This window comes from Neoarius graeffei, chromosome 20, assembly GCF_027579695.1.
Source record: "Neoarius graeffei isolate fNeoGra1 chromosome 20, fNeoGra1.pri, whole genome shotgun sequence".
Classification (NCBI taxonomy): Eukaryota; Metazoa; Chordata; class Actinopteri; order Siluriformes; family Ariidae; genus Neoarius; species Neoarius graeffei.
Window position 1 is genome coordinate 42,846,303 of NC_083588.1, and position 27,375 is coordinate 42,873,677.

The following is a 27,375-nucleotide window of genomic DNA, read 5'->3' on the forward strand; positions in this document are numbered from 1 at the left end:
CAAGTTTCGATAAAATAGAACAGATGTGGGTACTTGTGTAAGAACTGTTATGATTGGCTATCGTGCTCTCGCCAGCGATGTTTTGGCCAATTACATTGTAGATAACACGTATTCTACCACAAGACTTAGCGAGACTAAAGATGGCGAAAATGTAAACATGTAACATCGTCGTAGGCATGAATTACGCTTGAATATCACGAAGGAACATACCCCAACCCCCCTCAATAAATGGGAAAAAATTCTCAACGGATTTGGCATAATATAAAAAGGTCGATTTTTACTCAGAAAAAGCGGAAATCTCTCATCCCTGGTTAACTGGTGACTCTAAATTGACCGTAGGTGTGAATGTGAATGGTTGTGTATCTATGTGTCAGCCCTGTGATGACCTGGCGACTTGTCCAGGGTGTACCCCGCCTTTCGCCCGTAGTCAGCTGGGATAGGCTCCAGCTTGCCTGCGACCCTGTAGAACAGGATAAAGCGGCTAGAGATAATGAGACGAGATCTTCAGTTATTCCTTACCATTTTCTAAGAATCTTTGTTCTAATGAAACGTTGTACTTAAATCTTGATCCAGCACAATGAAAGTTACGGATACAGGACACTTCATCCGTTGACCATTTCGTCCAATGGTTAAGATATTTTGTCCAAAGCCTTTTTTCATATGCACTACCAATTTTATATTTCGGGTATTTGTTTGTTCGAAAAAAGGAGGAATTCTCAATGGTATTTGACTGAACCAAAACAAATATTTGCAGTGTGTAGTTTAACCACCTGCGAGTTATGAAATCTAAGACTACGTTCAGGCTGCACCCTGAAACGACCCATATCCGATTTTTTTGCCCATATGCGACCTGTATCCGATTTGTTATTGACAATCTAAACGACACAGATTCGATTTTTTTCACATGCGACCCAGGCCGCTTGGATATGTGGTCCTGATTCCGATGCATATCCGTTATTTTCACATGCGACCGCAGTCTGACCGGACAGGTCGCATTCACGCGACCTACACGTCATCAACAAGAGACAAACGTCACTATTCTGCGTTGGCTAATCCCGCCTCTTTGGTGGAAAACAACAACATTTGTACAGTTTTCAGAATTTAAATAGACTTTTATAGAATTGATCAAGCTAATGGTGGATTTGGTAGGGACCTGGATGTTGATCTGTTAGCCTGATTAAATAAAACAGTTTCTATAACTGATTTATAACTTAAACCATCCTGTATTACAAGATAAGATAGTTCTGGAAATTTGCAGTAATCTGACACCTTCGGTCTCATAAGTCTGCTGCCCACATTAATCAGATTATTGTGCGAGTTCCGCCGCCGCCACAAAAACCACATCGCCAGGTCTCGCCTCATCTCCATGCTTTACTTGCAAACTTGAAGAGTGCGCTTTTTTTTTTTTACGCATTACGTAGATGTGCTTATTACGTGTCAATTTGCGCATGCGGGACACTTTTGGGTCGTTTTCCGTTCATATTGGAGATCGCATACAAGTCTCATATAATTGGTAATGTGAACGGCCTAACAAAAAAATCGGATTTCACAACAAATCGGACACGGGTCGTTTCAGGTTGCAGTCTGAACGTAGTGTAAATGGCGAGTAAAGATCGCCCCAGACTCGCCCTTCTCGGCGAGTGTGTTCAAAACGATGGGTTCCTACCTAGGATTCATGTAAAATCCAAGAAACAGTCGACAAAAACTCCTACCTTGCACAGGACTCTCGGGCGCGCCTTATTAATATGATGAGTTAAACAGCTTCACTGGACTCAAAGCTTGGAGAGCAGCCTGTAATGGTAAGGGTCTACTTGTTTATGCCCCTTACACCATTCTTTTGCGTCAAAGCGCTCGTACTACAGCACTCGTTTGCTTTACAAAAATTGTTTATTTCCATTTATTACGGGGAGACGCAGTCATAAACCTGCTTAATGCACTCCCTTAAATGAATTATGGTTTGTTTATATCTTGATCTTATCACACATATCACCACATGTAAAATAATTGATAGCGTGTAGGAAAAAGGTTTTAGACGAAATGTCTCAACTATTGGATGAAATGGTCATTGGACGAAGTGTCCTGATCCCCAAGTTACAGATGCAGTAAGGGAAACTATTATTTAAACAAACAAACAAAACCTGTTGACTTAAGTCTAAGGTGGGGTTTACATTAGACTGTATCAGCGGATCATCAGATTAACGTTTTTAAAACGATTAGTGTGCACACAGCAACACCAATACACGATTCGCGTGCACACAGCAACGCCAATACACGGATACGCTCGGCTCCGCAGGCATCCTGCGCTCCAAATCACTCCGCCCTGAACAGCGAGTGCCCTCTGGAGGGTGCGCACTCCAGCCCTGCGCAGCTCACAGAGCGCGCGAGTGAAGTGCACAAGCAGTGATTCGGGACTGAGCCGCTGTGTGTGTGATCCCAGCGCAGATCACTTACCACTTGCAAGTGCAAGGATGGCAAGCCTAAAGACAATCATAACTACACAATGGGCAGTATTTGCATCAGTATTTGCAGTATTTTCATACTTTTTAATGAAAGGTGATACAAGGCGGAAGTCCGCGCCATTTTTCAGCAGTCGCGTCACATGACCAACGCCAGCGAATCAGGAAGGTGGCTGTCACAGTGACGTTGTCCAATGACGACGCCAGCTAGAGCTCAGCACAGCGTATCCGCGTATTCGCAATGTTTACACAGCACCGGAGCTGACACGATCTGGATTGAATACGTGGACCCTGGCGGATTCCCGTTTCCCGGCGGTTTAATGTAAACGGACAGTGCATCCGCGAAGAAAACAAGACAGATACGGTCTAATGTAAACTTGGCCTAAGATTGCTTCATGATCCCGGGCCCAGATGAACAGCATCAAAGCATTTATAAATGAGTGATTAGTTAAATAAAACTTGATATCAGGAAACATTACCCCAAAAAAACCCACCTCTCAACTTTGGAACCCCACTGATCTGCCGTGTCCCATTCAATATAAACGCATTTTCTTCAATAAATGGTGCTAGTGAGGTACACTGAACATTATACACACCCGAAAGAGAACCCTTAATGGTTTGGGAGTTTTATCGGTCCGACAGGCTCGTTCAGCTACCGTATGCTTCGGTACGTTGAAAGGCAAAGGCTGAAGGACGCTTCTTTGTTTTACAGGCTTTGGAATATCGCTAGTTTCAGACGATGAACAGTGTCAATGGTTATAATCTTTTATAACCGAAGGCCGTTCCGGAGATCATGGAAATATTGCTGGAGTCACACTTTAAGCACGTCTTTTTCCCCACCAGAGAAATCTAAGCTAGAAACACCCGTCCATTTCAATTCAGTTCGAAGGTTTCCGGTGCAGATTAAACTTATCCATTTCTTTCTTCTTTTCTCCTCGAGTGGCAGCTGATAAAAGCTCAGATTAGGTGTTCTCTTTGGTGTGGAGACACAGTAAAGGCCTCTGCATGCTCTTGCGACAAGGCTTTCGCAGATAGCTTTTCGCAGACAGTTGTAATTTATAGTTGAGCGGGGGAATAGGCGTGCGCGATGTTATTCACCGGCACAACGCAAGGGGGGACGAAGTCGCTAGGAGTAGTTGGTGGGTGTGGTTAGTGGAGTGTTTATCCTCCGGTTACTTATAATGACTAGAACTGGAGTCGTATAGATGTACGTACTTCCTCACTTCCTCGATCAACCGCTCTTCGTGCTGCTCCATCTTCGCTCGTGTTTTTAAAAATGGCGGTCGTGAAAACAAACCAAACCGGGAAAGTAGGGAAGCGGAAGTGCGTGTACAGCAGACCAATCAGAGCCCTCTTGTCTGCGACGCTGTCTGCGAGGCTTCTGCGGTGGTCACAATTTTTGGGAGGTGCGTGCAGAGCGTCTGCGAAGGGGGGGGGCTACGCAGACGCCATCTGCGAGGACTGGGTTGTCAGCATAAATTGGCCTTTAGGCACACTAGGGTGCATCAGTTGCCCCCTAAAAATGAAACGTTCCTCCGATCATGAGGCATTTTTGTTTTTATGTTCCTTTTGGTAAGAAAACACACTGGGTGAAATATTTTGACAAAATTCAAAAGTTTAATGGTGGCACCAGGAGCTCAAAGTTACGGAAAAAGCTGCTATTTTATGACTTTTATGACACAATTTCGATCACTTTTCATGAAACATTATGGCACCTTATAGAGTATACCAAATATCTTAGATCCACATTTTTAGTCCATATTCTAAATATATTATCAAGCACAGTTTGAGTTTTAGCTGCTCATTGAATCATTGTTCAACTACTTTTAAACAATACAAATGTATTATGAATCACATTAATGCTTCTCAATCCCTTGCAAAGGTTCTTAACATGATCTCTGGCTCACAAGAAATCAGTAAATGGAGTCCAACGTTGTGATTCAAACCTTACACGAAAACATTAAGCGTTTTTTGGCAAAAAATGAACCTCATGGTGCCGCCATTAGACTTTTGAATATGGTCAAAAAATTTTACAGGATGTCTTTATTGGTGAAAAGGAACACCCGAACAAAAATGCATCAGATTTTATGAAAAAGTGAGAGCAACTGATGCACCATAAGGCACACAGCAATTCACTTTAGGCGTGGTTAAAGCCGGTTAGACAGAACGACGCAGTGTTTAACAAAGGCAAACGTAAACAATACAGCGGAGCTGACCCCGCGTATCGCCCATCACGCACTGCGATAAACAAGCGATGACTCGGTTATGGGTTAGGGTCATCTGTCGTGTTTTGTCAGCTGTCACTCCCAGCACACCTTACTTGTAAGAATGTCAAGCAACATAACAAAATATGCTCAGGTTGGTGCATGTAACAGATGATGGTAGATCACAGAGATGGGGAAAAACTGACATTTCATATTCAGGTTGTGTACAATTTTCCTCACACAGTAGCGCACACCATTGTGTGTGGCTTTTTTTTTTTTCCTTCCACATCTCTCTCCTCAGGAAAAGCGATGTGAAAAAGTTCACACCTACTTGATGATTGCCTCATGGGAGCGGTAGTTTTCACACAGCAGGATCCTGCAAGGGTACTCCGAGGGGTAGTGCTCGTACAGCCGGTCCAGCAGGGACACATGTAGGTTCCTTTCCCGCGCAAACTCACTGTACACAAAGGGGCTGAGCTGCAAAAATGAGAGCACAACACACAATCAAAACCAGGATCAACTAACATAGCCCGTTAACCTTTACCATCATCACACACCTCGAAAACCACAGATACACTTACAACTCATGCCATCGCAGACACTGAATAAAGCGATCGGTGTGCTGAAAGCCATCCTGTTATTATAATTCAAGAGTGATGTCATATATTACTTTATAGTTAAATTTGCTGTTATGGAACCTGCATGAAACAAGACAGTTCCATTATTACTTGTGTTATAACAGCGATAAACACTCATTCGCTCACAAGCCTCTCTCCTTCTACCTTTCTCTTGACGTTAACAAAAAAAAAAAAAACTTGCTAACATTCCCATAATGGAAAACTTTGACATCAGAGGCTCCTTCCATAAATGTTAAACATTTCCTGAATAAATTTCACACCATCAATAGCTAGAGGTGAAAGTGGAGCAAAGAAAAAAACCCCGAATTTTTTTTTTTTTTTAAGATTTTTTGGGGCTTTTTTTCACCTTTATTGGATAGGACAGTGTAGAGACAGGAAATGAGCGGGAGAGACAGACGGGGAGGGATCGGGAAATGACCTCGGGTCGGAATCGAACCCGGGTCCCCGGATTTATGGTATGGCGCCTTATCCACCTGAGCCACGACGCCCCCAAAACCCCTGAACTTTTGAAAATCAAACTAAGATATGGACCTCCTGGATGCCTCCCTGGGGAGGTGTTCCAGGCATGTCCCCCCGGGAGGAGGCCCCGGGGAAGACCCAGGACACGCTGGAGGGACTATGTCTCTCGGCTGGCCTGGGAACGCCTCGGTGTTCTTCCCGAGGAGCTGGCCGAGGTGTCTGGGGAAAGGGAAGTTTGGGCTTCCATGCTTAGACTGCTGCCTCCGTGACCCGGTCCCGGATAAGCGGAAGAAGACGAGACGAGACTAAGATATGGAGGTCATATCTACGTCCCCCGAAAATATTTTAATAACAACACGCAAAACCCTGCATTCTAGTGCATTTTAGTATTTATTTTCACTACAACAAGTTATAACTTTTAAGCCTTTTTCTTTCATGTACATTAATGATTAACATGTCAAAAATATCAAATTTAACTCCCCTAGTTAATGAGTAATTTTCAGGAGCGCATTTAGAAAACGCGGTGATTTTCCTGCTACACAGTTCATTACTTTGAAAAAAATATATATCAGACAGTTGAAGGTAAAGTCAGCAAAATCCCAAAACAGTCCTGTTAAAAAGTAAAGGTCTGTTAGAGTTTCTAAAGCTTTCAGGTTTCGATGTTGGCGACATTGAGCCTCGTTTATCAATCTTTTAATAGAGTTGTGCGTTTGCAGAAGCTAAAGTGAACTAAACATTTCCAATTCAGATTTATGCGAGTTGAAGCCAATTGTTTACATTAGTTCGTATTGTCCGTAAATTTAAACACACCAATGAATACCAAATTTCTCATGTAAATCAGGGGCGTAGGGTGTGTGTGTGTCACACACTGACTGGCAGCCTGAGTGCATTATGTAACAAAAAATAAGTTACCATTGCTAGTTTTAGGCAGCTTAGAAACCGGCTCTTCCATTATTGCTGTTTCTTCCACGTCTTCTTGATGTGTTCTAGAAACGGCACTAAAACTTAGCTTCGAAGCCACAAAATGCAACTTTGATGGAAAAATATATATATATAATAAATTGTTTACCTCTCTTCACGTCGAAAGAAGGAGGAAAGTTTCGCTTGTTTTGACGTGGTGAATTATTAACAAGAGGAAATACTCGTAATCGCAACTAAAAAGACTGCAGCTACACTGGCAGCTTGAACATGCTTTCTAGTGCGATTGTGTTGCGCTTGTGCAGAACCGTGTCAGTCCAAATCTCATCTCATCTCATTATCTGTAGCCGCTTTATCCTGTCCTACAGGGTCGCAGGCAAGCTGGAGCCTATCCCAGCTGACTACAGGCGAAAGGCGGGGTACAACCTGGACAAGTCGCCAGGTCATCACAGGGCTGACACATAGGCCAAGTTTACATTAGACCGTATCTGTCTCGTTTTCTTCGCGGATGCACTGTCCGTTTACATTAAACCGCCTGGAAACGCCGGGAAACGGGAATCCGCCAGGGTCCACGTATTCAATCCAGATCGTGTCTGGTCCGGTGCTGTGTAAACATTGAGAATACGCGGATACGCTGTGCTGAGCTCTAGCTGGCGTCGTCATTGGACAACGTCACTGTGACATCCACCTTCCTGATTCGCTGGCGTTGGTCATGTGACGCGACTGCTGAAAAACGGCGCGGACTTCCGCCTTGTATCACCTTTCATTAAAGAGTATAAAAGTATGAAAATACTGCAAATACTGATGCAAATACTGCCCATTGTGTAGTTATGATTGTCTTTAGGCTTGCCATCCTTCCACTTGCAAGTGGTAAGTGATATGCGCTGGGATCACACACACAGCGGCTCAGTCCCGAATCACAGCTTGTGCGCTTCACTCGCGCGCTCTGAGCTGCGCAGGGCCGGAGTGCGCACCCTCCAGAGGGCACTCGCTGTTCAGGGCGGAGTGATTTGGAGCGCAGGATGCCTGCGGAGCCGAGCGTATCCGTGTATTGGTGTTGCTGTGTGCACACTAATCGTTTTAAAAACGTTAATCTGATGATCCGCTGATACGGTCTAATGTAAACTTGGCCATAGACACAGACAACCATTCACACTCACATTCACACCTACGGTCAATTTAGAGTCACCAGTTAACCTAACCTGCATGTCTTTGGACTGTGGGGGAAACCGGAGCACCCGGAGGAAACCCACGCAGACACGGGGAGAACATGCAAACTCCACACAGAAAGGCCCTCGCCGGCCACGGGGCTCGAACCCAGACTTTCTTACTGTGAGGCGACAGCGCTAACCACTACACCACCGTGCCGAAAAGGGCAATATCTGGCAGAAAAATAGACTATGATGTCTAATTAGCTACTAATTATCCTGAGTACCAACAGAGTCAGTCAGTATCATAAATGTACAGTGATGCCTGCAATATTCTGAGAAAAGCTGCATTGCATCATATGGCACCAGGGATACATCATTCACTACGTACGTTCTACAACTGGTTCATGTTACACTCTACGTAGAAACACAATTCAGCATCATTTACAGTGATTTTTGCTGGACGAAGACGGAGCAGTAATCACACTCTCCGCATGGACAATATTATTTACAAAGAAATCAGACAGACATGTAAAAAGTGAGAGCTGAATAATTAAAGCTGGAGGATGTGAAAGAGGATGCAAGGGTTTTGGTCTAAAGGGCAGTTCATTAGCAGCCTGTTTGCTGTCCAGAGTTTGTCTGTAGGGACAGATACTCCGTCTCCTCTGTGCCACTGAGGGGACTAAAGGTAAAAGGCAGATGAGAAAAGGGCTCAGTCACTCTTGGCTTCGATAACAAGCTAAATACTAAAATATAGGGACGATTACCATCTCTTGTTAGTCACTAGCTAGCAATCGCACATTATCTAGCTAAACAATTTCACAGTGATCTAAATTCACCTCTCATTCACTAGCATCCCACCACATCATAGATGAAATAAATGTCTTGCCTTAAAAAATAAAATTGAAAAAAAAAAAAGCTACAACTCCATCAGTCCAGAATTAGAGGTCTGCGCGGGACAGAATTCTCAGTCCCGCTCCCGCCCACTCCTGCAAAGAATTATGATTTTCAGTCCCGCTCCCGCCTGCCATATTTTGTCCCGCTCCCGTCCGCAAATCCCGCATGATGCAGACGTTCGCATTATTTCTCACGCGTTATTTCTTGTCATTGGCTTGGGGAATTAAACATGCTGAGCTTAGCTGAGCTCTCCACTGACCGATCCTTCATTTATTCTAAGTTTATTGTTTAGACTGACATTCTGCGGACACATTCCAAGTTGAGCGCTGCATGTGCTCATGATTGACAGCTCTCGCTTTGCGCACTCGCACTCCCGAGTCTGTGGCGTTACGATTCCAACCGTGATTTCATTCTCCTCTCATATGAAGTGCTGCGCAACCACAACCAGCTCCTCAGATTATACACTGTCTATTTCTAGCTTTAAATTGAACAATCTGTGCGATACACAGTCCTTTTTAATACTAGTTAATACTTTTTAATACTTAGGACTAATACTCTTGACTTTTTAACGGTAAATGTACCTCTTTTTAAAGCAGCACTTACTTCTGAAGCACTGTGAGCTTCACTAGAGGAGCTCTGCTCTTCTGCCGTGATCGGAGATCTCAAACACGGAAGAGCGGAAAGGAATCGGAAACGTACGCGAGATTAGACCACATCCGCAAATTTAGGCATCTTAAAATGTTTTTATTAATGCCAAATAAAATATCCAGCACAAATTATATATGATAGACATAAATTAATAATTTATCAATTTTATTTTAAACACGTTTTTAGTTAGCGGGACTGCAGCTGATCACCTCTCCCGCCCGCATTGTGCACTCCCCCTCCCGCCCGCGCCTGCAATGAGCTTTCAACATTTGTCCCGCGCCGCACCGCTATGCGTCGGGTCCCGCGGGACTGCAGGGCTCTATCCAGAATCCTTTTTTCCTCTATAATAAAATTAATAGAAATATTAAATATATAAATTAATATATAAATAGAAAAATATTATACTTTCCCCTCACTCGCGATTGGCTGCTGCTCCTGTCTGTCACCATGTAGTCAGTTTTTGAACCCATAAAACACATGCAAATTTCCTACCCATTCCAATCGAACACCTTGACACAGCACAGTCTGTGAAATGTTCCGAAAGGAGGCCATCCTTAAAAAAAAAAAAATCCGTTTCCTGTCCACCAGGTGAGCAAAAAAATTTTCAGTCGGGAGGGAGGGATTTTTTTTTTTTTAACTATATGGATGGATAAGAAATCGCAATGCTGTGTTTGCTTTTTCTTTCTGTACTTTATTACAAAAGCAGACATTTAATAAATGATGACGGTTTAATCAACTGAAACTTGTACAAAAACTTTAAGTTAGCATTTTAAATGCTGACTGCAACATTTGCAAAACTTTTACAAAGGTACTTAAAATGTCCGACACACGGACTTTTTGTAGTTCTAAATCGAGCGTTAGGCCGAGTTCGGATAAAATTACACTATTAAAATGATCACTGAATGATTTGTTTTTCTGAATCGTTACTATTTTGTTGTTCGCTAGAATACCATTTTGCGATTTCACACTTAAGCAAATGTTTGAAAACTCCGGATCTCCTTCCTTCATGGTGGCTGACATTTTTTTGTGCCGCACGGCGCATGCGCAGAGCTGATTCAGTTCTATATTCTGCGCGGAATGCAGGGCTTTCCACAAGCGCCGGCTGCCGGCCACACAGCCGACTACACAATTAAGTCCAGCTGGCTACTTTAATGACTTATTTTTGTAGCCCACAGGCTCTAAATATTAATTTTCGATTTTAATAAAATTAAATGTTTATCTAACGGACTGACAATAATGTCAAACTGAACCGCACTCATTTAAGTTGTGATTCGCGCTGTTTGTACCGATAATAACCACAAATTCCCCGCAGACTTCGTTGATGAAGGGAGAGTAACTCATCCGCGGCCCCAACATGCGGTGTGTGTGCGCGCGCGCACTCGGCGGAGGCAGTAGTGTGTTGGGGAGGGAACAGAAGCAGAGATGACGCTTATTTTGTCTCCGGTAAACCAGTCTTCTCTCGTTCAATTACGTGCTGGCATCAAAAGACACCGTTGGTTATAAATGAAACCAAACTGAGTGGTTGGAGTGTATTTTCATACACAAATGGAGAAATGTTGGCTGAGTGTTTGTGTAGCCGCCACTGCAGACCGTTGTCGTTGTTAATTCATAGCATGCTCAGTTGCGTGAATGTGTCATGCACCGAAAATAAGAGATTTACAAGCCAGGAACGCCTCATGATGCAATACGCAAGAAAAGGAAGATGATTTACTGCCATTTTACTTTGTATTTGAGTAAAGTGAATAAATAAATGGTCTGTGGAAAATACATTTAATCCTGGGAACTGCGTGCACAGGAGTTTATTTTGTGTTTACTCTCCCCCAGCTGGCTACTTATTTGTCATGGCTGGCTAGTATGAGCCTTAGTGGAAAGCCCTGGGAATGCGGAAATGTCAAGTTCGATTTTAGATTTACGAACCCGAAAAAAAATGTCAAAAAAAAAAAAACGGCGTTAAAAAAAAAATTTTCAACCGCACAAACGGCACTCACCCAGCCGGTGGACCGGAAACAGAACATTTTTTAATAATGGCCGGATTATCAGGGAGACTCACAGGAACTCAAAAGCATCATCAAAGGGTTTTTTTCTGATGAGGGAGGTCAGACGAGAATGGCCAGACTGGTTTCAGCTGACTGAACATTTACAATAACTCAAATAACCACTCTTTATAACTGCGGTGAACAGAAAGGCACCTCCGAACATTGCAAACTTTGACACTGATGGGCTACAATATCAGAACAGCGCTCCTATAAACCAAGAACTCTCCGGCTAATCCTGTCCGTCACCAAGCAGCCATTATTTTTCATGTTTTAACTGCATGCATAAACGCACAAATTTCCCAACAATTCTGACGACACCCTGACACAGCACAGATTACACATTTCTTTTACAGGATATTCAGGGAGACTCACAGCAGCTCAGGAACATTATAGAAGGCTTTTTATTTCCCCCTCCCATCCCTGACTTAATAAAAATCCTATGCCTCATGGTTAATATTTGAAGTAGATTTAAGTTTTTGAAATTAAAAAAAAAAAAAAAAAAAAATTCATTTAACTTTTGAATTTGACAAATTAACAAAACATGGTTCCCTCGCAACACTTACGCCAAGGGGGCAATTCCTTCCTCGCTTTGGCATTCAACTCGACATTTCACGTGGCCAGCAATGTGATCTGCTCTCAGTAATCCACCTAAAGTATCAACTAATAAATATAAAAAGCTTACTTTAACTATGATGACCGATGTAGCTCTCACTGTTACACTTCTGACCTGCTTTACTGCGTAAAACCTTACAAAGTGGCCAAGCTGGGATTAACAGGGACCAGAAATCAATCTGCTAAGACTGAGGAATAATTAGGTGGCAGAATAAATGATTTTACAACTTATTCCAACGACACCAAAAGCAAGAGTTGCACTACTTTATGCAGGAGAAGAAAAATTGACTTTAGAGTTTTTACTGTGTGAACAGCATGGGTAAAGGTGGAGGCAGAGAACAGATTGATAAATGTGAAAAATGGTGTAAATTAGCTGGAGTCTTGGAATATATTTCAAATATTTCAATCAAGCAAGGGTGCAACGATGCATCGCGTCACGCGTCATTGTGATACAAAAACGTGACCGTGTGCTTTGTGGAAACGTACAATATCAGCGCTTGATTACTTATGCACGTAATGCAACCGAATTGTCTGAATACCTGCGAGATTCCTGTCTCATTACCAAGATCACCTGTGACATGACCAGGGCGTTGAACCAGAATTTTTTTCCTATTGGTTCGTTCCGAACAGAATCGGAATTTTAACGTTTCCGGTTTTGGGTTCCACCTAGCCTGGGCCCGCCCATCCTAAGCGTGACGCAACACGAGGGCCTGTTGCAAGCTTAGTCTGGCCAGGCAAGCTATCTCCAGCTCTTCCAAGCTCCCGAAAAATCGGGAACCAATCAACTCTGAGCATCTCCAACGGCCCTGGGTAGAGGCGTGTTCAAGGCACTGACGTAGTAGAACTGCGACCGGAAGCCATAGATTGTTTACAGAATCTATGCCGGAAGCGTTTCATTCACGCTTCCGCATCTATTACGCATAGATGCTGTATTGAAAGCATTCAACGGGAAGTTCTCATTGAAAACGGAGCAAAGAGCAGCCCTGGAGGTATTTATTGAAAGGAAGGACGTTTTCGCCTTGCTCCCGACCGGCTTCGGTAAGAGTTTAATCTACCAGTTAGCCCCGTCGCGTCACATACGTCAGAGGAAAGAGTGATGTGATTGGTTTAAGCTTCGTCACAGCCTTTTCTGGCTTCGACCAGTAGCAAACTGAGGCATTTCAGGGAAGCGGGTCAACCACGGGCTCTGGGAAACGGTTGGGCTTAATATCTTGGCCAGACCAATAGCTCGTAGAGCTTTGAAGTCACGTTAGCCAGACTAGGTTCCACCATTAAATAGACGTTCCCGAACCGGTTAGAACAAAAAAATTTCGTTCCCGGAACGGTTAATTACGTTCCCTGTCAGCTGTTTAACAAATGGCTATAAAATTATGTCTCTGTCTCATCCAGCTTAAGCCAAATGTAGGCTAATTCTATTACAACCTTCATTAAATAAGACAAGAAATAATTCACAACAATTATTATTTCAAATGTTGGCGATTTGGATTCTCGGTATGTCTTCCCATCTACACAAATAGAAAAAGTGCCAAAAATGAAAGATAATTCGTTTAGTGTGTTACCAAAGGCGAGTCAGGCCCTATGCATTGATAGGCTAACAGAGGTTAACGTCATTTAATGTTCGCGAGCCTCTCATTAACGTGGACAAATATATTGATATCGTGTTTGAAATTGACGTTTTTGAATAACGATAGACTGCAATATTTACCTCTTATTTAAGATGTGGAGACGTGATAGCAGTCCACCCTCCCGCTCTCTCCATTCAGTCAGCGAACGTCACACAGGAAGTGAACCCCAGCGGGTCATAGAAACTTGCGCAGGAGAAGAATGACTTTTTTTTATTTGTAGGCTACGGAAACTTTGAGGAACGAAATAAAAACCGGTATTAACCGGTTACCATTATTTTTAATAACTGTTTCTGTTCCGGAACATAAAAAATAATAAAGTTTCTGGTTTCATTTCTGTTCCATGTGAAATAGAAAAAGTTCCCGGTTTTTGTTTTCGTTCCTTGAACCGGTTCAAAGCCCTGGACGTGACCGATATCCCAATAGCTCCGGATTGCAATGACACACACACATTATACGTCATATGAGGAAGAAGGCTTTGTTTGTCACATGCACACTCAAGCACAGTGAAATTCATCCTTTGCATTTAACCCATCTGAAGCAGTGAACACACACACACACACACACACAGCAGTGGGCAGCTATGCTACAGTGCCCAGGAAGCAGTTGGGAGTTAGGTGCCTTGCTCAAGGGCACTTCAGCCCAAGGCTGTCCCATGCTATAACCCAACCTCATGTCTTTGGACTGTGGGTGGAAACCGGAGCACCCAGAAGAAACCCATGCAGACACGAGGAGAACATGCAAACTCCATACAGAAAGGCCCCTGTCGGCTCGAACCCAGAACCTTCTTGCTGTGAGGCGGCAGTGCTAACCACTACACCATGGTGCCGCCCACATTAAAACAGTTAAAAAGAGCTCTTCAGTACTTTCAAACATCATCCCCACGCCTCTAATCTACAGTGCCTGAGAAAGAGGCCATGAAGATCAGGCATTTCAGCCCAATTTGGAGCACATCATGTTTGAACAGCTTCCATACCCCAAACTCGGACAATTCATTTAAATCAAATCAAAATTTTTGGAAGAGAAATTATAAATGCATTTATTTATTCATTTAAAATATAGTGAACCCGTAGTATGTTTTGTTTATAATAAACTTCTGTTTGTAGAAATTTCTAATTTATCTAGTTTTATACAGACAAAAATGCACATTATTTTGCATTGTTTGTTTATTACACAGAAAAGCCGTTTTGGTCGTAATTTTTCTTCATTCGCATTTTGTTCAAATTCCCTGAGAATCTAAGTGAATCGTGACTGCAGTATCAAATCAATTAACGGTTGGAGTGTATTGCTACATCCCTACCATCCTGTGTAAAACTAAATATTTAATCTCATCTCATTATCTCTAGCCGCTTTATCCTGTTCTACAGGGTCACAGGCAAGCTGGAGCCCAGTGGCGTGCACAGATAGACACGAGGTGGTGCTCAAGCACCTGCCCCTCTGCCCTCTGTCCAAAAAAGTGCCCTTTTGAATTTTTTTTTTTTACAGTTTACTGAGGCCAATGTCGACATGATCTTTTAGAAAAGCCGCGGCATTAAAAGCGTGTGAGAAAATAATGCCCCGATGTGTGTCCCCTCCACACACACACCGGACCTCTGTCTCTCTTGCTCTGTCACGTGAACAAGCGTGCAGTGCATTCAATGTGAGGTTGCAGCAGCATATGGCCCTTTTCCACTACCCTTTTTCAGCTCACTTCAGCTTGCTTCAGCCCGACACGGCTCGCGTTTCGACTACCTCAGAGCAGCACGACTCAGCTCGCTTCAGCCCTGCTCAGCCCCTAAAACTCGCACGGTTTTGGAGTGGGGCTGAAGCGAGCCAAAGCGAGCCGAGTGGGGCTAGGGGCGTGAGCAGACACTCCCCTGTGCACTGACTGGTGAGGAGGAGTGTCCTCACATGCCCACACACGCCCCGCGAGCACGCTGGGATCTGTAAACACCGTAAACCCGGAAGAAGAAGAATTACGAATTACGAGAATTTCTGAAGCCTTATGCGCCTCGCCTCATCTATACGCTCTTGCCAGTATCTGTTGGCGTTGTCGGTGACAACAAGCCACAGCACCAAGACCAGCAACACTAACGACTCCATGTCCTCCATGTTTATTGTTTACTATTCGGGTTGTGAGACTACCGCTTAAAAGGTCACTGATGTCACTGTTTGCGCCGCCTAACGACATCACGTGACATCCATCCACTTTCGCTAACTCCACCCAATGTGTCCACCCACTTCCAGCCAGCACGGTTCAGCGCGGTTGTAGTCGAAATGCAACTCCAACAGCCCCACTCAGCTCGACTCAGCACGGCACGGCTCAGCCCGACTCAGCCGCGTTGGTAGTGGAAAAGCGGCAATAGCGTCCTGGAAGCCACGGCCTTGTCGTAGCGCAGACGACACATCGGGCAGTCAGTCAGCTCTTCCCCTGCCCCACCAGCCAGGTAACACATGAATTGAGTGAAAATGTATTGTTTGCCCTCTAAGCCCAAGCTGTAATTATTTTGTCGTGAAGTAGCCCGTCGCATACAGAAACAACTGCTCATAAGTATTATATTTTTTGCTAGACCATTTTCAGATTTAGGAAAACAAAAATTTCTTTTTCTATTTTGTTCAACTAGAGATTCCTGGCAAAGTCAAAAAGCCTTGATGTAATAAATTAAGTGGTTGTTTTACACCTTTAAAATCTAAAACGGGTCAGTGGCGACCCGAACACAAGAGGAGGGTTAAATCTCAGACTTTTATAATAAGGTGTTCCACATGCGCAAAAAAGTGCCCTTTTTCCCCCCCAGAGCACTCGCCCCCCAAAATGTCTGTGCACGCCACTGCTGGAGCCTATCCCAGCTGACTACGGGCGAAAGGCGGGGTACACCCTGGACAAGTCGCCAGGTCATCACAGGGCTGACAGACACAGACAACCATTCACACTCACATTCACACCTACGGTCAATTTAGAGTCGCCAGTTAACCTAACCTGCATGTCTTTGGACTGTGGGGGAAACCGGAGCACCCGGAGGAAACCCACGCGGACACGGGGAGAACATGCAAACTCCGCACAGAAAGGCCCTCGCCGGCCACGGGGCTCGAACCCGGACCTTCTTGCTCTGAGGCGACAGCGCTAACCACTACACCACCATGCCGCCTAAATATTTAATCAAGAAAAAAAAAAAAATGCATGCTACTAATGTGTGTTCAGGAGTGACAAGTTGATCTCGTACCTGCATATGGTCTCCAGCAAGAACGATGCGGGTGCTCTTATTAGCCAGTGCCAATGGCATAATGGTCTCACACTCCATTGCCTGGGCTGCCTCATCCAACAATATGTGTGTGAAGAGCCCTTTAGAGACACACAGGCACACATAATGAAAAGCACATAATGACTGTGGTCCATGCCTACGCGCACATGCACTCGTGTATATTCACATGTTTTTCTTAAGCCGTTATTAACAGGTTCAGCATAAAGAGAGCAAGTGTATGCAGGTGTAGCCTTAGTGTAGAAGACAAGAACAAGTAGCAAGATATGACGTGCAGACTGAGGGCACCATAAGCACATAAATTGAATAATATTTATGAACCATATAGATGTAGGAGTTCATGATGCGGTTGAATAAATAACAGTCTCACCAGCAACTTTATTATGAGCACCTGTACATGTGTGCAATTTTCCAACCAACTATCATCACGTGGCAGTAACACAATGCATCAAATCATGCAGATACAGGTCAAAAGCTTCTGTTCATGTTCACATCAAACAATAGAATGGGGAAAACATCAGCTCAGTGACTTCGACCATGGCATGGTTGGTGGTTCTAGATGGGCTGCTTTGAGTTTTCCACAAACTGCTCATCTCCGGAGACTTTTCACTCACTCACTCACAAGTCTCTACTAGTTTACACAGAATAGTTAAAAAAAAAAACATCCATTAAGTGGCAGTTCTGCAGGTGAAAACAACAATGGGAGAGGAGAAAAGTGGCTAGACTGGTTCAAGCTCAGTGGAAGGCTAGGGTAAATCAAATAACCATCCTTTACAACTGTGGTGCGCAGAAAAGAATGGCGGACTTTGAGGCAGATGGGCTACAACAGGAGACCACATCGGGTTCACACGTCACCCAAACTGGACAGGTGAATACTGGAAAGACCAGGTGATATTAATCTAATAAAGTGGACAGTAAGTGTATATTGGAGGACACGGACACGGTCATCAGCTCTGACAAAACTTTATCGAAAATAAGCATAGGGATGGCGAAAACTAAAAAAAAATCTTGACCGACCACTGAGCCTCATTAGCCGGTTAACCTAAGAGTTTAACAGGGATGCAAACGGCGCGCCTTTTGGCGGATGCCGCCTTTTTCACGGCTGAATCGTGCAGATCCGATTTTTTTTTGGGGGGGGGGGGCGTTGGAGTGTCTGGATAATTTCAACGGCATTTGCTTATGTAGTAATTTTAATACAGAATTTACTCTGATGAAATTATTCAGACACTCCAACGCCCCCCTAGCCTGGCAAGCCAGACTAAATGTGAATATTTAGTCTGGCCTCGATCCACAGACATTTCCGACGGGGGTGGGAGGAACAAACCGCTGTCTTTCAAACGGTCTCTGTGCGTATAGGCCAACGCTCTGACCAATCAGCGCAACAGTGACTGTGACGTAGTCAGAGCGACAGAAAGCAGTGGGGGAGACCTTGAAATAAATAATTTTTCAAAATGCGTATTAATTAATAAACAGGTTCTAGATATTAAGAAGTTTGGAGATAATGACCACAAGTTTGGAGTCTGTACCACATACACATTTTTTCCAAGTGTTTTTCAAGTGTTTGCTTAAACTGTTTTTGAGAGTTTTTATTTAGTGGTGTTTGGTGAAATAATTTCCCTTAAATTTAAAATAACGGGAAAATAAACAATCAAAAAGTAATGTTTCAAAGCTGTTTATTAATTCTTCGTACTGCACAAACTAGCCCCATCCTTTTGGCTACGAGCGGAGCCAGCTGGTAGATCAGACTTTTGCCATAGCCGGTCGGCAAAACAGCGAAAACGTCCTTCTTGAAAAGGAATGGGCGGAGAGCCTCTTCCTGCTCATGTTTCAACGAAAACTCCAAGTCTAATTCTTCTAAAACTGATTCCAAAGTGGAGTCAAACGTGCGCTGTTCACTAGCCGTAGCCATCTTTCCTGTTGTGCTTTCTCCAGCGTCACGCAGCCTTGTCATCACTCCTGCAAAAGCCCGCCCAAAGAATCCAAACAAAAACCTTGCGTTGTGATTGGCGGGCACGAGTTGATGCCCAGGGTGTTTTTGTTTACTGTATATGGTGCGAGGCTAGACCCACTCGCTAGGCAAAAAATATTTTTGGCCGCTAGGCGGGTGGGTCTAGTTTACTAGGCTAACGCCCCCCCCCCCAAAAAAAATCGGATCTGCACAATTCAGCCGTTAAAAAGTCGGCATCTGCACCTTTAGTTTGTGTGGAGAGATATGATCTGCAATAACATGCATTGTTGGCTACAGACCAAAACATACTTTCAGAACGCACTGGCCAAGGCAGGACTAAACTCCATGTGCCTTCTAATAATAATTTAAAAAAAAACAGAATAGTAATTTGTAAGCTAAAAAGCCTGTGTCTACACTTTCCTCTCGCCGAGTGGCAGCTGTCTTCAACTGGGGCGGGAGGGCGGGACATGACTGAATGGGTGTTTCTGATTTGTCAGCTGTCTTCAACTGGGGCGGGAGGGCGGGACATGACTGAATGGGTGTTGGTCCTTACACCGCATGGCATGCCCCAAGCGTTTACAACACAGAATTCCAGGTTCTCCGCTCCAAAATCGGCAGCTTCAAAACGATTGATTTTTTTTTTTTTTAACCGACAACCAAAAAAAAAAATTAACCGGTTGACGTTGATTCGGTCAACCACCGGTCAAACGGTCATCGGTTAACATCCCTAATCTAGATACATTTAATCTGCTACATTTTCTAGATTAACACATGAGCCAGGTCATATTATGGTTTCATGACTGGGACCAAAAACTACTTCTGGCAAAATATAACAGCTGCCCCACTTAGGTTAAGTGGATCAGTGTGAAAAATAAGGCTACACATTTCTTAATACCGCGAGTTGGCCTGTCTGCCTCTCGATCGGGTCATACCAAAGACCATCATAAAAATGGTACCTACTGCTGTCTGGCAAGGCACGCTGCAATACACATGGATTCAAACGGCGCACCTTTTGGCGGATGCCGCCTTTTTCACGGCTGTCTGGGGGACTTGTGTGAATCGTGCAGATCCGATGAGGTTTTTTTTTTTTTGGCGCGTTGGAGTGTCTGATTATAATTTCATCAAAGTAAATTCTGTATTAAAATTACTAAATAAGCAAATGCCGTTACAGTCCATGAAACATCGGAAGTATAAGTATGAGAAGAAAACAGTAAATCAGAAAGCTGCGCACGTAAAGCCAATTGGCTGCGCGCCATTACTGCTGCTGGCTGCACTTCACTGCACGCGCAAGGATTTCCATCAGTCCAACGTAAGTTACGCAATTGGCTTTACGTGCGCAGCTTTCTGATTTACTGTTTTCTGGCCCTATGCGCCACATGGCATGGGAAGGACTTTGATTTGATTTCTTAACATATACACAATTGAAGGATATCAATGCATTATATTATTAATTAATTGCATGCTATAGCAGAACGATTGGCATCTTGGATGTTGTGTGCCCAACAATGACAGGCATTTAGAAAGCCAATGTAAACAAAACCACTGGGTTTGCCGAGTGTGCAGTAGGTCAACAAAGCCAATGCGGTTACAGATAGGCATCAGTATTAATCAACACCTGGATTAAACAGCAGCATCCGACACCAACAGCGTACTGATGCTGCTCGTGGCTTTCTTGTCAAGGCATTTGCCTGCTACAAATATTTAACTGCAGTTCTGGTAAATGCTTTTGATTTACAATTCAAGTTCACACTTTAACATGGCGTGATCTTGGTTTACATAATGAATTCAGCTGCCTGTTACAACAATGTCTCAAAATAGGATTTGATCGCTCCTGCATGGTTAAGAATGAGAATTTGGAGGTCATGTGATATCAGACTAGACAACTGACCACTTGCCACATCACGAGTTCTGATGATATGATGCCACTGTTAAATCCAAAACAGCCTACACCAGGGCTTTTCAAAGTGTGGGGCGCGCCTCCCCTAGGGGGCGCCAGAGTTCTTCGGGGGGGCGCAACGTGAGGAAAAATAAACCAGCATAAATTACTATTGCGGACATTTAGCGAACTTCAGCTAGCCTTTGCCAGAGACAAAATGGATCGATTTTTAGTACCTAAAGCTACAGTGAGTGAGGAGACAGAGTCTGGGCCAAGCAAAAAAAAAAAAAAAAAGTAGTAAGTATGACCACGATTATTTAAAGTTTGGATTTTCATGGACTGGATCTGAAGATGCTCCACTGCCACAGTGTGTTGTCTGCCAAGAGGTGCTAGCTAACGATGCTATGAGATGTTTAAAATGTGTAAAACAAGATGTTTGGAAAAAAAAAAAAAGCACAGATGTTTAAAATGTGTAAAAGAAAAAAATAAAAATGTGTACAACAACCATTTTTTTTTTTTTTTAAATACGAATGGAACATTAAGTATAGCAACAACAAAAATTGTAAGGGGGGGGCGCTGTTGTTTATTTGCTCTCTGAGGGGGGGGCTGACTTTCCCACACTTTGAAAACCCCTGGCCTACACAATCCAAGCATAGTAATTAAGATCATCGTGTCCGTTTTTGTAACAGAATGCATTGGCCTTTTATTTGGAAAAATGCTGTACATTTGTTGTTTGCCTTCTTCCAGACCTGATAATCTACTCCACAAGCATCTCTGCCTTTGAAAAGAAAACACAGGGAGCAGGTGTGACACCACTATGATTTTACCACCTTCAACAAAAACTCCAGGGCTTGTTTGTCATGTTTCTCCAGCAGCGCTGGAGACTGTTACTGAATGGTAAAACAGGCGAGGAAAGGAAAGATAAAAAAAAAGCGCAAACGTGGGAAGAGATGACCGTGGAAGCTAATGATGCTGAGCGTGTTAGACAGGAAAGCTGGGTCTCTTAGCAACAGATGACCCTGCAAGCAGACACATACATGGCAGAAATTAGCTTCTCATAATAAACTGTTACAAACCCCGCCTCTCCTTGCGAGAGGCCCCCCCACCCCACCCCACCCAAGCTGGAGGACGAGTTCCACAGCATGCCTTGTGGGGTATTATTTAAAAAAAAAAAAAAAAATGTCTTTATTAGGGGTTTAGACTTGATAATGTAAGCTAGTTGCAGCGGGGGTTTTTCAGCTTCAATAAGCTCTCAGGAGAAAGAGCATGAGGGAGCGAAAGAGAGAACAAAAAAGCAACAGAGTGAGGAGAAGAAAAAAAAAAAAGATACTTTTCGTACAGTTACATCATGATTGCAAGTATAGGGTAGAAAACTCACACAACACACTCAAAATCAGAAATATTTGGTACTCGAGTACCATGCATGTGGGAATTAGCATGTGAACTGATAGTGTGTGCGTGCGTGCATTTTAAATAAATAAACACATAAAAGTGTGTGTGTGTGTGTGTGTGTGTGTGTGTGTGCGCGCGCGCACGCACGTGTGCTCAGCACTCACCAGGTTCCAGATCAAGCTGGCAGAGGTACTGGGAGGTACTGAGAGTCACTACCACAACACGGTGACGCTCTATGTCCTGCCGAGTGGGCATCTGGAAGGTGAGGTAAGCTCCGGAGATCAGGCAATACTGCTGCACCACTGGGTGCACCGTTTTTACCCAGCGGTTCCTAAAGTAAACCCTATATGCACACACAGTTCAATTTCAATTCAACCTGTTGCATACGTTAAGGTTCACTATATGCCAGACAACATTCATTTGGAACAGACAACACAAACGGTCCACGGAAAAGTTTCCCCTAGCTTACCACATCTGAAATCAACAAGTCATTGAATAAAAAGTCTTAGAGTGAAGTAGTACACAGTATTCCTAATAAATATCTCAGTCATTCCCTAGAACCTGGGTGTCAGTCACCACTGGGCTTGAGAATTAGTTTAAATCCAGCAGGCTCAGAAATTAACAGTGTGTGCTCTGTCAAGGGAGTACCCGCTTTACAATGCTAGCAACATGACAGTTGACAGAGAATGTAGAAGATTCGAAAGAGAAAATGCCAAAGGGACACCCGACTCCATGGAGCATGTTACACGGGCAGTAATGCTCGCAAGGACGGACCCTTTTAAAAGGGTTGCGATATCAGAAGAAACGTGTACACACTGAAATGGAAGAGGAGAAGGATATCCTCAGCTCTGGAAGACAAAATACAGTGGGGCAAAAAAGTATTTAGTCAGCCACCAATTGTGCAAGTTCTCCCACTTAAAAAGATGAGAGAGGCCTGTAATTTTCTTCATCATAGGTACACTTCAACTATGAGAGACAGAATGGGGGGAAAGAATCCAGGAAATCACATTGTAGGATTTTTAATGAATTAATTGGTAAATTCCTCAGTAAAATAAGTATTTGGTCACCTACAAACAAGCAAGATTTCTGGCTCTCACAGACCTGTAACTTCTTCTTTAAGAGGCTCCTCTGTCCTCCACTCGTTACCTGTATTAATGGCACCTGTTTGAACTCGTTATCAGTATAAAAGACACCTGTCCACAACCTCAAACAGTCACACTCCAAACTCCACTATGGCCAAGACCAAAGAGCTGTCAAAGGACACCAGAAACAAAATTGTAGACCTGCACCAGGCTGGGAAGACTGAATCTGCAATAGGTAAGCAGCTTGGTGTGAAGAAATCAACTGTGGGAGCAATTATTAGAAAATGGAAGACATACAAGACCACTGATAATCTCCCTCGATCTGGGGCTCCATGCAAGATCTCACCCTGTGGGGTCAAAATGATCACAAGAACGGTGAGCAAAAATCCCAGAACCACACGGGGGGACCTAGTGAATGACCTGCAGAGAGCTGGGACCAAAGTAACAAAGGCTACCATCAGTAACACACTACGCCGCCAGGGACTCAAATCCTGCAGTGCCAGACGTGCCCCCCTGCTTAAGCCAGTACATGTCCAGGCCCGTCTGAAGTTTGCTAGAGAGCATTTGGATGATCCAGAAGAAGATTGGGAGAATGTCATATGGTCAGATGAAACCAAAATAGAACTTTTTGGTAAAAACTCAACTTGTCGTGTTTGGAGGAGAAAGAATGCTGAGTTGCATCCAAAGAACACCATACCTACTGTGAAGCATGGGGGTGGAAACATCATGCTTTGGGGCTGTTTTTCTGCAAAGGGACCAGGACGACTGATCCGTGTAAAGGAAAGAATGAATGGGGCCATGTATCGTGAGATTCTGAGTGAAAACCTCCTTCCATCAGCAAGGGCATTTGAAGATGAAACATGGCTGGGTCTTTCAGCAAGACAATGATCCCAAACACACCGCCCGGGCAACGAAGGAGTGGCTTTGTAAGAAGCATTTCAAGGTCCTGGAGTGGCCTAGCCAGTCTCCAGATCTCAACCCCATAGAAAATCTTTGGAGGGAGTTGAAAGTCCGTGTTGCCCAGCGACAGCCCCAAAACATCACTGCTCTAGAGGAGATCTGCATGGAGGAATGGGCCAAAATACCAGCAAGTGTGTGTGAAAACCTTGTGAAGACTTACAGAAAACGTTTGACCTCTGTCATTGCCAACAAAGGGTATATAACAAAGTATTGAGATGAACTTTTGTTATTGACCAAATACTTATTTTCCACCATAATTTGCAAATAAATTCTTTAAAAATCAGACAATGTGATTTTCTGGATTTTTTTTTCTCATTTTGTCTCTCATAGTTGAGGTATACCTATGATGAAAATTACAGGCCTCTCATCTTTTTAAGTGGGAGAACTTGCACAATTGGTGACTGACTAAATACTTTTTTGCCCCACTGTACATGTCGCTCTGGCAGTAATCACAAGCTGCTAAGCTCCATAACATGTAATCTGACATGCTCACGGGCAAGAAGGAGAAAGGGAGTGAGTGATCGCTGTACAACAGGGGTATTTGAGGAAGATACCGTCATAAGTCACTACATGACCTTGCTGGAAAAACCAGACATTCACAAGGTGCTATTCAGGTATTACACACACTCCCTGGTTGTTACGAAGGACTGAAATAGAATCAGACGTTCATTCATGCATCATAACCATCATGTCATGAAACGCTGTAGGCATGTGAGACAATGATCTAATAGTTTCTGCACATCTTGTTCTGGTGACTCAGATTATGTTACTAAATGTATAGATTGAAATTGTGCTTCTCTGGATTCTAAAATTATGTGCCAATTAAGTGTCACAATCTCATTTTAAATCCATCCATTGTTTGAAGAAAATAATGGACCAGCAAAATCACTTCTGCTGAACACAGAGCTGTGCGTAAATGCCATCCACTACTTTGTACAAGAAAGACACTTCTTTTATAGCGAAACTTTTCCCATGGCATGAACACCTGTGTGCGCATGCGTGTGTACACTAGAAAGGTTTTATTGCATATTAATAGGCAATTATATATTTTGGTATTTAAAGTATCCAAAACTATTCAAGGCTGTAACATCTGAACAAAATTTTCATTAAGACAGTTTTTCCCTAACTGACTGCATGATCCAAAAATAAATAAATAATGTCCCAGTCATTTGTATGTAAACCAACTGCTCAAAAGCGCCACTTAAGGAGGTTTATAGTGCTGCTTAAAAGTTTGTGAACCCTTTAGAATTTTCTATATTTCTGCATAAATATGACCAAAAACAACATCAGATTTTCCCACAAGTCCTAAAAGTAGATAAAGAGAACCCAGTTAAACAAATGAGACAAAAATATCATACTTGGTCATTTATTTATTGAGGAAAACGATCCAATATTACATATCTGTGAGTGGTAAAAGTATGTGAACCTCTAGGATTAGCAGTTAATTTGAAGGTGAAATTAGAGTCAGGTGTTTTCAATCAATGGGATGACAGTCAGGTGTGAGTGGGCACCCTGTTTTATTTAAAGAACAGGGATCTATCAAAGTCTGATCTTCACAACATGTTTGTGGAAGTGTATCATGGCACGAACAAAGGAGATTTCTGAGGACCTCAGAAAAAGCGTTGTTGATGCTCATCAGGCTGGAAAAGGTTACAAAACCATCTCTAAAGAATTTGGACTCCACCAATCCACAGTCAGACAGAGTGTGTACAAATGGAGGAAATTCAAGACCATTGTTACCCTCCCCAAGAGTGGTCAACCAACAAAGATCATTCCAAGAGCAAGGCGTGTAATAGTCGGCGAGGTCACAAAGGACCCCAGGGTAACTTCTAAGCAACTGAAGGCCTCTCTCACATTGGCTAATGTTAATGTTCATGAGTCCACCATCAGGAGAACACTGAACAACAATGGTGTGCATGGCAGGGTTGCAAGGAAAAAGCCACTGCTCTCCAAAAAGAACTTTGCTGCTTGTCTGCAGTTTGCTAAAGATCACGTGGACAAGCCAGAAGGTTAGTGGAAAAATGTTTTGTGGACGGATGAGACCAAACTAGAACTTTTTGATTTAAATGAGAAGCATTATGTTTGGAGAAAGGAAAACACTGCATTCCAGCAGAAGAACCTTATCCCATCTGTGAAACATGGTGGTGGTAGCATCATGGTTTGGGCCCGTTTTGCTGCATCTGGGCCAGGACAGCTTGCCGTCATTGATGGAACAATGAATTCTGAATTATACCAGCAAATTCTAAAGGAAAATGTCAAGACGTCTGTCCATGAACTGAATCTCAAGAGAAGGTGGGTCATGCGGCAAGACAACGATCCTAAGCACACAAGTCGTTCTACCAAAAAATAGTTAAAGAAAAATCAAGTTAACGTTTTGGAATGGCCAAGTCAAAGTCCTGACCTTAACCCAATCGAAATGTTGTGGAAGGCCCTGAAGCGAGCAGTTCATGTGAGGAAACCCACCAACATCCCAGAGTTGAAGCTGTTCTATATGGAGGAACGGGCTAAAATTCCTCCAAGCCGGTGTGCAGGACTGATCAACAGTTACCGGAAACATTTAGTTGCAGTTATTGCTGCACAAGGGGGTCACACCAGATACTGAAAGCAAAGGTTCACATACTTTTGCCACTCACAGATATGCAATATTGGATCATTCTCCTCAATAAATAAATGACCAAGTATAATATTTTGTCTCATTTGTTTAACTGGGTTCTTTTTATCTCCTTTTAGGACTTGTGTGAAAATCTGATGTTGTTTTAGGTCATATTTATGCAAAAATATAGAAAATTCTAAAGGGTTCACAAACTATCAAGCACCACTGTCGATCATTTTTAAAGACTTTCTAGATAATTAAATTTGTCAAAGGTTAAATCTACATAATCAATACTGCACAAGCCTATACATTACTGAGCATATTTTGGGCTGCGCTTGATACCTGAGTGGTCTTGCGTGTGGATTGCCTGCCTCCACATATGGATGAAGATAGTCCTTTATGTACAGATCTGCTGCGCTGTTTGAATGGGTGCAGATGAGGACCCTGTAAAACAATTACACAAAAACAAATCAATAAATACAAATATGCATATCTGCACAAGGTTGCCAATTACTACGAACAATTCAACCAACAAAAGATCCCCAAATCAAACCAATTCTGACCTGGAAATGTTCGTAGCTCAGATAGTGGATTACAAGGTAAAATAAGCCAGCGAGGAGGGATGAAACTTTACAGTTTAGGGTCTGACT

The 27,375-nt window shown here is 43.3% G+C and overlaps 1 protein-coding gene across 1 annotated transcript in view; it reads right to left on the minus strand.

The window, feature by feature from the left end:
- Positions 1–27,375, minus strand: part of helz (helicase with zinc finger) — a 161,857-nt gene that overhangs the window by 64,368 nt on the left and 70,114 nt on the right. Inside the window, exons 15-18 of the mRNA XM_060901748.1 lie at positions 27,068–27,169; positions 22,255–22,433; positions 16,839–16,957; positions 4,992–5,137 (exon numbers count right to left, since the gene is read on the minus strand). Of these exons, the coding sequence (XP_060757731.1) occupies positions 4,992–5,137; positions 16,839–16,957; positions 22,255–22,433; positions 27,068–27,169 (546 nt within the window). The remainder of the gene's footprint in view (positions 1–4,991; positions 5,138–16,838; positions 16,958–22,254; positions 22,434–27,067; positions 27,170–27,375) is intronic.